Source organism: Notothenia rossii (genome assembly GCF_949606895.1).
Source record: "Notothenia rossii genome assembly, chromosome: 11".
In the NCBI taxonomy this organism is placed as follows: Eukaryota; Metazoa; Chordata; class Actinopteri; order Perciformes; family Nototheniidae; genus Notothenia; species Notothenia rossii.
This window is the reverse complement of record NC_136910.1, coordinates 42,476,113-42,487,297: the sequence shown is the minus strand read 5'-3', so window position 1 is coordinate 42,487,297 and position 11,185 is coordinate 42,476,113. Positions and strand designations below refer to the sequence as shown.

At 36.6% G+C, this 11,185-nt stretch overlaps 1 protein-coding gene across 2 annotated transcripts; it reads right to left on the bottom strand.

Annotated features, from left to right (window-relative positions):
- Positions 1–36: 36 nt before the first annotated feature.
- opn4xa (opsin 4xa) lies at positions 37–10,871 on the bottom strand (the record flags this gene model as incomplete). 2 transcript variants are annotated; one of them, XM_079657858.1, is made up of 8 exons in its annotated part: positions 10,717–10,871; positions 7,477–7,612; positions 3,227–3,360; positions 2,457–2,660; positions 2,178–2,349; positions 1,184–1,345; positions 802–909; positions 37–715 (listed from the first exon to the last, which is right to left on the bottom strand). In XM_079657858.1, exons 2-8 carry the CDS (start codon positions 7,608–7,610, stop codon positions 508–510), a joined length of 1,122 nt encoding a protein of 373 aa, XP_079513984.1. In that variant the 5' UTR covers positions 7,611–7,612; positions 10,717–10,871. The 2 variants fall into 2 exon arrangements, with proteins under 2 accessions (XP_079513984.1, XP_079513985.1); XM_079657859.1 differs by lacking the exon at positions 37–715 and having other exon boundaries at positions 798–909.
- Between the last annotated feature and the right edge of the window lie 314 nt (positions 10,872–11,185).

The following is an 11,185-nucleotide window of genomic DNA, read 5'->3' as shown; positions in this document are numbered from 1 at the left end:
AACTTTAAAGAACTTTAAAGTTTCAATTTTGCCGATGTGAAGATTAGTTTATGTTGATTTAAAAAGAAAGCCGACTTATTGATATTTGTAGTAAGTAACAGATAATGTTAAAAAACTAAAGTGTTAAAAATAGTTTAGTGTAATTGTGTAAGCACGCACTGTAGTCCTGCCCTTATATAAGCCAAGGTCAAAGCAGTCAACCTAGGGGAAACACTGAATGCGACTCTGTATGACAACTCATATTACCATTCAATTGCGGTACTAACAGGATTTATTTTTCATGGTTTCCTCGTGAGAGAGAAATGGCATATTTATTGTTATGAATGGATAGAATTGTTTCAAACCCACATCATAACACAAGGAGTTCCAGGGACTTCTATTTGCCAAAAGTGTATGTAACAAAACAGGGTTAAAAAACAAATGCAGGAAATAATGTGGCTTTCTGTGCATTTGATTGTTGGTTTTTGTAAACTGCTGATAAGGCCTGTTGTTCTGTATTCACTGAAACTACTCAAAAGCATGTGTAGAAGCCAAACCCACTGTGTCGACCGTAGACATGGAGGAGACTCTGTGGAACCTGGTTTTGGAGCCAGACGACTGTCTGCTCAGCATCAAGTCCCTGAGGGAGGACTCGCTGTGTGACACTGATATGCACTTCTTCCTGGGGGGCTCTCCGAGGAAGTGAAGGCAGGGAACATGTTCTGCCATGGTGTCCCTGTTGAAAAAATAATTAACTTTCAGCACAACCCCTAGATTTCCATTCAAGCTTAAGTAACTGATTAGACGGATGACTGCACTCACCTGTATTTAGAGTGAATGATGGCGTAGATAAAAGGGTTGTAGATGGCTGATGCCTTGGCTATAACAGCAGGCACAGCTTTTGAATAGGGAGTGAGGAGGCTTGCATATCTGAAAGGTGTAAAGATTGAGTAAAATTGCCCAATGGCTGTAACAATACTAGTTCTGTAGTTTAAACTGTCTAATAGCAATTCATTATCTCATGACTCATGTTTAAGGATTTTCTACAAAAAGTGAAATATGGATTATGGTTGATGGCTGAAATGAGTTACACAGTGCAACCAAGCATCCTGTATTATGCCAGAGGCTACTTTACTGTCTGTACACACCAAAGCAAGTACACTTAATTAGACCATAAACAGCCCTTGTCATACTGTATATTTACCCAGCCCAGGCGATGAGGGTGACACATGCATAGGGCGACCAGGAAAGCACAAACACTATGATGACCACAGAGGCAATCTTGGCCAGTTTCCATTCAGTCTTGATGGACTGCTGGTGGATCAGGGTTGACTTCCTCACCTGATACCCCAACTTCTCAATATCTCTGTTAGGAAGGAAAAAACACATTCGTTATTCAGAGGCTAAATAAATTAAAATAAACACAAAAAACTCAGTCTTGTGTTTGCATACAGTTGTTATCATGTATCATGGACTATGGTAAGAAACAAAGATTATATTGGAATGTCCTTATTCCTGTACTTGGAAAAGTATTTTAGTCATTGTTTTAACTAGGTTTTTACGGAAAAAAAGATGAAATAAGACAGATTGAGAGCAAAGCTAACATTGCGTAAAGATATTCCTTTAAGTGAATGATGTCCTTAAGGTAAATACTTAGAGATAGATACATTGTAACTTGGTTGATACAACAATAAAAGGAATCCTTGCTTGGCGGCATTAAAAGTCCCTATACAAAGATATATAAATATGATTATAATAATAAACCTAATGATGTATTCAGTCTTTGAGAATACCTCTGAATTGGGTAACAGCTACATTCTTATACTGAGGGGTGAACTTAGAGGCTAATAGTGACCAGACAGTAATGTGCAGCATCTGTAAAAAATATATATACATATGTGCACAAAGATAAATCATGAAGAGGAAGAACTAAAGGGAGATGCAGAAGCAAGCATCATAGTATACATAACATGCTTGTGATTACATTAAACAAATTGCATTGCATAATGTCAAGCCTCTAGGAAATCTCATTACAGTAGTGTTGTGTGAGCAATAGTGGTTCAGCATATGCTATAATCTGCAGTTAAATTGTACAATGCAGATTTTAAAGGTATTAAGGCTGGCTTTGAATTAAATCCTATTTTCATCGTGTTTAGTTCATTAAAATGCTGAATATTCACCTAGATTAATTCATTCACCTGCTTGCACTGCGGATGGCCAGGAACATGCACAGATAACAATAGGATATAATGCCCAGAGGGATGAAGAATACAAAGCAGCATAGCATCAAAGTATAGCTTTTATTGGCAGGAGTAGATGTCACATAGTCCCATGTGCATGAGGTCATCAGGCCTTCGGGTATGTACGAACCTTAAGAAATAAAACGACAGATAAGAAGGAAGTCTAAGGTTTAAAAGTAAAAAAACTGAGGATAGTTGAATAAAAAGAGGAAGGAGATGAAAGACTAAGTTACATACTCCACCCTAAAAGGGGTGCGAGGCTCCAGGCCAGAGAGTACAGCCAGACCAGGGCGATAATGAGGCAGGTGCGTCTCTTTGAGGTCCAGCGAATGGCCTGCAGAGGCTTGGTGATCACAATGTAGCGATCAAGAGAGATGGCCAGGAGGTTTATCATGGAAGTTATTCCAAACAAAGCTCCACAGAAGGCGTAAATCTTACAGCCTGTGGAGGAAAACAGAGGGAAAAGGTTTTTATTGATGTGATTTGTTCCTCTTTAGGGAAAGATAAGATAACACAGAATGGAACTTTATTTATCCCCTTGGGGAAATGCAGGCGTTTATAGCAGCAACAGTGTCAGAATGAAAAACAGGATTCACTCAAGGTAAAAATAAAGATAAAATAGAATACAAATTGAAATAATAATACAGCAAAGATAAAGTGATAAAGTAACTATTGAAACAAGATATCACAGTAAAAAGTTGAGCATTTGTGTGAACATGTAAAATATATTTACATAAGTGTTCAGATGTGAGTGCAGTGTTGTATAACTTAAGATAAGTAACACAAATACACAATTTAAACTGTTCATTTAGCCGAGGGTACATATCTGTATATTCTGATACTCTAAAATAAATACAGTATATTACATGGGAAAAGGACATGTTAGTGTTATAAATATATACATGTGTACTATATGTTATTCATAGCTCCATACGTAGACAACATTGATGGATAAATATAGGATGAAGCTGTTTGTAAGAGTTTATTGCACTGTAAGGAGAAAATACCTGTTTCACCAAAAATCCAGCCCTTGTAGAGGGAGTTCACAAAGAAGATGGGTGACTGCGTGATGGCCATGAGGAAGTCACTGACTGCCAGGTTCATGATGAAAAAGTTGGGAGGAGTCCGTAGCTTTTTGTTACTGAAACACACAACGATGGAAAAGTTTCAAATCAAAAGTGTCGGTACAAAAGCAGAGCAATATGATAAATGTTAGTTAACATTCATGCCATCCCACTTTGTTGTAGTATATCCACTGCGTTTCAGAAACACCTACATCCAAAATCGGATTATTTCTATTAGCTTATTATAGTTACTTACTACATTATTCCACTTTGTATCTAAACCACACTATACTGGGATACCTGTTAAGACTGTCAAAGTATTTTAAATGTCAGTCTGTGAATTTAAATCCAGGGTAAGGTTTCATAACAAGGAGAGTCTCATTGTTTTGAAAGGTTGTTTTTTAAATGACCTTAGGGGCTGTGCTTTACAGACATGTAGTGGGATAGGGATTCATAACCTGGCCAATGCAATATCCATCCAATAACTCTCAAATCCTCATCCTTCCAAACTCAATTCCACCTTGCTTACCATAATAGGCAGGGGGGGGGGAATACATTTCAATGGCACATACATACACCCACTCTCAATAGTAATATAGCTATATTTGAAAATGCATTCTAATAACAGCATGTACTGAATACTAACTTTCAATTAACCATTGTGTATTCCATTCCAAGCAGACTGTTCACACTGAAGTAAATCAATTATTACAACTTCTCTGCATTATGTATCGATCAGAATATCCGAGCTACCATTAAATGAAAACACTAAAAATGTACGTCTACATTAACTTTTCCACTCAATTTAATATGTTAATGTTTATTTAAAGACGATTTAGAATTATATACACTCAGCTTTTCCTCTTAACTCTACCTCAACATTACTTGCGATTATTTGTCATTATTTTATCTGCTGGTTAATTATTTAAAACGTGTGCCTTGCAGACCAACATCGGACACTCTGACGAACCGCAATGTATTTTGAGTATGTCTAGAAAGCTCGCATTTGATACTCAGATATTCATGCTCATCTATTGTACATCCAGGCATTTCTCAAGTACACAAAATACAGATGCAGTCGGAACAACTGCATATTCAATTTCACACCAATCTTAGAACGGGATATTAAGAAAAGCACTATTCTCTTGAGACGGATTCATACCAAAGATTGAAACTCTTAGCAGGGGATTCACCAGATCGAAGGTGAAAACACAACAACTGTCCTGTGAACATACTATAAAAGCATGCAGCCAGCCAAACTGTTACAGTCAGTAAGGACAGTGACAGGGAAAAAAGAGTCAGACAAAGTAGCCACTGTATTAGAGAAAACCAATTATAACAGACCTTCTAAATGTATTAGGAGGACAGCAAGGAAACACCAAATGTCTACAGGATATCCATAAAAGCCAAGCAGTATTGGCAGCAAATGGATTTCTATTGTATTCATTTGTGTTTCTCCCAAGACTGCAACACAGCAAGGTATATCTCCCAGAACAAATAAGCACCTTAACTTTTAATTGTCAAAGCCCATACTGTCAATACTTTCAGGAAAGTCGAATTGCAGCATTTCTTGGTGCATGCTGGATATGTAGCCATTCATCCAATCTAAACATTAACTTGTAGAGTTTTATGAAAAATACTGAACTTGTAACCAGTGGGCTTGCAGCAGATGATGCCAGTGCTTTTCTGTGTGTTGGCACAGATGGTCATGTTGAAGGCTAATGCATGGTGTGTGCTCGATAACATTCTGGTAGGATGCCATAGCTCGCTGCAGACACATACAGACGTCAGATTGCTTTTGGGCAACAGTCTGTATAAATAAAAGCGAATGCCTTTTTTTTGTTGCATCAAAACAAGCCGCCAGGAACATTGTCAGCCGACCAATGTGTGACGATTTTCTGTATTTACATTCACATTTCTAAACATACATTTGTTATCTATTGTGACCGGAAAGGAAAAGTGAATATAGGTCCACAGATGGTCAAAGAATATTTGTTTCCTGTCCTAAATGAAAAAGACAATACCATATGTTCACATAGTGACATATTAGTTACATCAGCTCCATTTAGCCTACGAGCATAGTCCTCCTTGTTCTGCTCACTCAATGCGAAAAGACCAAAAAACAGTACAACAGACAAACAAGTCGGATTGTATTTGTGTGTTTACATGCAGTTGAGTGGGTATATACTGAAGAGTGACTACCATGGAGATTAAGTGGTGCAACATTTGAGATGGTTGTGTTTCAATGGAGGTTGGACCTTAATGCAGAAATCATGTCAGGCCGAGGATTTGATCTAACACTTGGTCCTTCACTGCATGCAGTGTATTACTATATACCCAGGAGGAGCCATAGTGCACTGTGTGTAACAAACGCTGGTGTAAGCTTCAGTGACTTTACAGTCATTCATTCAAACCAAATCTTTTTTTATTAAAATAAACATGGGAAAGATGAGATCGGAGTTTAAGACCCTGAAGATGTGTTAAAATTAGAAAAAAGTTTTCCAAAAATACATTAGCTGGCAGAATGGTTGTTCATATATTCAATGCCAAAGGTTGCTCCCAAAATAGAGATATGAATGGATTTATAATAATAATAATGGGGCACATACATTATGGGATCTTCTCTTGGTATAGTAGTAGTTAATTGGAATAACCTGAGCTGCAATACTATAATTTGAGCTAGTTGACCCTATTTACGCGGTTTAGGTGGTATCTTACTTAGGTTATAAGGGAGAAACTGACTTAATTATTGAATTGACACATTGATTTATTTAGTACAGCTAGAAAATCACTGAACAGCTTGCTAATATGGAATGCCTGGAGGCTGGTGCAAAGACCTCTGCCTGTGCTTGTGACATCAGTGCTTTCTAATGCAAGAACACATTTTGTCTGAACTGAATGTGGGATTCAGTCCCCTAAATCTCTGCAACATCAAAACACTGCACACTGTGCTGTGCAGGGTTGAAAGTCCATAACATGAACTGCTAAAAGCTAGTCTCTAAATATTTGGCACGGGTATATATATATATATATATATATATATTTAGTTAAATGTTACTAGTTATAATATTCAATAAAATGTATATATTCAATCAGATACAGCATCTCTCAATCCAGTCAAACATGCTTTTTGATATTTTAAAGCTTCTAATATGCTATCTTTCAGTAGTACATTTTGTTCTTTTTACTTCTCTTTATTAATCTGACGATTTAAGTTCTAAGTTAATTTACATATTAAGTATTTACAAAACAAATGGTGACTTCATAAATGTCAAAATATACAATATTATAACACTCTAAAAGGGAACATTTTGGGACGATGAAATCTATTGATAGCTTTTGACAATGTCAACAGCAGAATAATGCTTCCTTAATCTATACAAGAAACAACATTTAAAAAAATGTATGTAACTGCAGAGGTAAATTGCACACAGATGAAAACAGACTGATGAGTGGGCAATACAGGATTTGTTGTCAAAATTGCTTTGTGTTGGTTACTCAGCAGTGATACCAGGATTTTTGCCAAACAGGGAAATTGGGTATTAGCCACTAATTATTGATACCTCTGTGGTGTCATACTTTTTACAAAATATTTAAGTGAAAAAAGATAGATTTAGATACCGGAAATTATGTCAGCTGAAATGGAAGGAGTACATACTAAAAAAGGATGTGTTACTTTTTCCATGATAAATTGAAGGCTTTAAAAATATCAAATCTAGTCTGTTCCAGTTGATTTCCTGGGATCAGTGGGTTTATAATGCATTAGGAACATGTCTCGGAGAAAAGGTGTGATGTGAACTGAGAAGCATGGTTTGCGGGTTATATACAGGTACTATTAATAGGTGTGTGTCCTGTTTACACATGCTTAAAAAAAGACTTGCAGCAGCAAAAATGCTTATTAAAGGCTCCTTTTTTTTAACATACTCAGTGACATTTGACATGTTAACATAAAGAATAAGTGTTTTCTATTTATCATTGAACTGTCTTCCATAAATTACGCTTAACTTGAGTATGTGTGTTGAATTAACTTGTGTGTTAAAAAATAATTTCATTTGGCTTCTCTTATAGATACTATGCTTTTATTTCTCAGTTGTCTAAGGGTAGGCTAATGTGATAAGTCCCCTTAAATACATGTACCTCTTAAATTGGCAAGGACAGACACGCACATTCTTCAAAATGACCTGTTCACTTACCAGAGGAAGGCGTACATGACCAAGGCGTTTCCTGTAACACCCAATGTTCCAATCACCAAGACAAAGAAGGCAACGATATAATGAGCATGAGCCTGGACATGCACCGGCCGATAGAATCCGGGATCCAGGTCCATTTCTGTAACAACCACACGCACACACATATGTCAGCATTAGAGGGTATATCTCAATGGAAAGCTCGTCTCACAGACTTTGATTCTAACCCGATTTCCCTTTCTGTCCCTCAGACCCATTAAAAAAAAAGAACTTATCATAATCAGCGAGTAAAATGTCTTGAGGCAAGAAAACAAGATAAGACATAATGGCATAAAGCCTGCATACTGTCTGTTTATTCAACCATTCCTACATATCAACACTTTATTCAGTTTTGTCAGTTTGGTTCAAAGTAATTTGTCTTGTTGTTATTTGTCTTAGTTGAGGTTTCTTTGTAATAGTTCAAACATTACAAAGTGTGAGTATTTAAACCATTACATTTGTTTTCATCGTTTTCTATCAATTTAAAGGCAGTATTTTCCAATAGGAAATCGGAGGATATCCCCACATTTCCTCTCAGTTGACTGTTGATTAAAATTTGAACTTTGTTGAATTCTACAGGAAATGTTGGGTTACTGTTGGCTATGTGACAACATTTGGAAGTATATCTGTAAGTTGTGGGGACAAATCAGTACTGTTCTCGTGCCTACACTGTAAAATACAGTATGTTGTTTGGTTGGCTGGACATTACACGCTGTCTATCATGTCTGGCTTTCAAGCTGCATAGGGAAAAGTATTGAAAGGCTTTCACACAAAACAGTGCTAAAGGCCTTCAAACTGTATACCTGAGCAAGCATGGCTAGATGGTAATGTCCGTTTGTCTGTAGGTCCTATTCTATGGTCAAGATTGAAAAATCTAAACAACAAATACATTTCTATAACATTTTGCAGACACTAATGTTCTGTGGATCATGAATGTATGGATACACCAATCCAACACGAATATGAGGTCAATCTAGTACATTGATTTCCATGTTTACGTCTGATTGAACATGGCTGTACTTGGGAAATGACTGTTCAGTGTTCAGTGACACAATGATTGAGATCTGACAAACCTGACCCATAAAGAATGAATATGCATGGTTTTATCTTTGTGTTTACACAGTTGACTTTTCAAATCTGAGTCCCATGAATCTGCCTTCACATATTTAGTTCTCTTTGTGTCAGTACAGGTGTTTGAGACTTTGAAGCACTTCTTTTAGCTGTTCAACTCTTTTTCATCTATGTTTTCTCAGATTAGAAGATCAGTCATGCTTTCGGCTCTGAAAGGTGTTTGGTTAGGAATTCTCGTTTGATAAAAATCTTTCAATGACAACTTTTTCCTGATAAAAAATACTTTTTTTAGGACTCCAATTTCTCCCATACATTTTCCATTCCGTTTAGACGCTGTATTTGTTTGTAATACATTACATTTCTGTAGCTTATAGAATTCAAAAGATTAACACAGTTGGTAAGTTGTAATATCGATCATTAACCTTAGAAACATTGTTTAATAAGTTGGAATGAATTATTAATCACAATAATAGTGACCCACTGTTTGGAGACTGAAGAATCTCACTGAGTATTATTGAACTAATGGGCTTTGAGAGTTGGTCTGAGCTCTTCTTAGAACGGCCACAATAACAAAAAGAGCATGAAGCCAACAAATGAGAAAAGATAATGTTTTCAAAACAACTCTGGTAAGGAAACATAGGATTTAAAAATGGATGGCAGTCAGACAGACAAGAAAGGAAAAGTGGAAGTTATTAATGTGTCAATAGGGTCCAATGACGACTTTGTTGCAAGTAAATGAGGAAAATGTATCAAATAGTTGATTAGGAAAAGGCTTTTCTGATAATGAAAATGGCTGGACTTTCACATGCTGTTCCATGTGGTCGTTGCCTAGTGATTATACGACAATGTCTTTGCTTTGTTAATGTGATGGAATCAAGAGTGCGTGTTGAGTCACGCAATGTTACCATCATGTATCAATGCAAACCCACTTCCTGTTTGCCTCTATTATAGGAATGAGTTATGTTCTAGCACAGCACAATGCTCTCTGCCACATAATATAATCTGAAACATCTATCACATTAATCACTTATTCGAGAACATGTTATAAATCATGTCTGCTTGCTCACAGTTGGCAATGTAAAGCTATGTGATGGTGTTGTAGCTAATCCATCCAAGCAGTAGGGAATCTGCTCGTTATGCATATACATGAAAGATGCCTTAGCATGAAGACATTTATATCACGGCACAATGGGTTGAGCACACATTGACGTGCAGGGAGTCAGGTCCAAACAGGGAGCTCTTGCTGTGTTCAGTGAAGCCTTGTGCGTCACAATCACCTCTTACTTCCCCTCATTAGTCATCAAAGCATTGTCTCAAAGGCTAAAGGCCCACAAATCAAATCCATATCCGATTTGGTGTGACGAAAAGGGAAATGCAACCTTTGTCGTCTTCTATGAAGATGTCATTACTGGTATGGATGCATTGAATATGTTAATTATTATTCAAAAATGGATGCAAAGTTTGTGTTCAGGGAAACCAAATTGGTCTATGACGATGATAGAGGATAGTAAGTCCTGTCTGCATACCTGTTATCCTTTTGAACAGTTTATTTCATATTTATACTTCAGTTTATATAAAAATACATTTGATAGCCATAATACCTCTAAAAAAAACAACACCTCTTTTGGTAAATCAATTAAGACATTCTCCTGATGAACGTATTTGTATACATTAGACAGAGCATGATTTGAATCAACAAGTGTGTTTGTTAATAATTTAATATACAAATCAAGTTATAAAAGAGGTTAGTTATTGATGAGACACCTGCAGTGTGCACATTCCCAGCTTGGGGTTAATTCAATTATTGATCTGCTAACATCAACATCACTGTATGATCACCGGTGTAAATTTCCTGATGAGTGTCTGAATTTAAAATCTGCATAGGATGCTTGACCCTTAATAAGAAATGCAAATTGAACTGTTAGAAGCAAGCTGAAACTTAAAAGAATGTAAATATTTAGAAGTAGCGTATGGAAACCACATGTTCTTCTGAAAATGCATAGTATAAAATAACTATAGCAAATTAAATAAAATATGTGTCAAATTGTTGATTTTCAAAGATTTACATATCATACTATACAACTGAAAAACATACATAAAGACAAGTTGTTATAATAAGAACATTTTTTACTTTACCTCAGACAATGTAGCCCCTTTTCCTCTTTATGTTTGTAGTTGACTGTAAAGAGGATCAGAGACGACGCAGCGCATGTAAAAATGCTGGGGAAAAATCCAGATTTAAATAGAAGGAGTTAGAAGGAGAATCTCTCATACGCTGCAGCCACAGAGCGCTGCTGCTTCCCGTGCTTTAGAGAATATGAGAATACACAGAAAGTGAGCAGCAGCCCATTGACCCATCCCCCTGCTGGCTACCCATCACACACAGCTCTCACATGGCAAAATACATCGATCAAGCCAGTGTGTGGTGTGTGTGTGTGTGTGTGTGCATGCATGAGGTCTGCTGTTTAAGGGTGAGGTTGGCATGAGGCTGCGCTCATCATATTTTTAAGGCATTTTATTTTGTTTAATCTATAAAAAACTTTCAGATAGAAAATAAGCTACACAAAATTCCCCTTGTTCACTGTTGTAGTTTCGTTACCTCAAA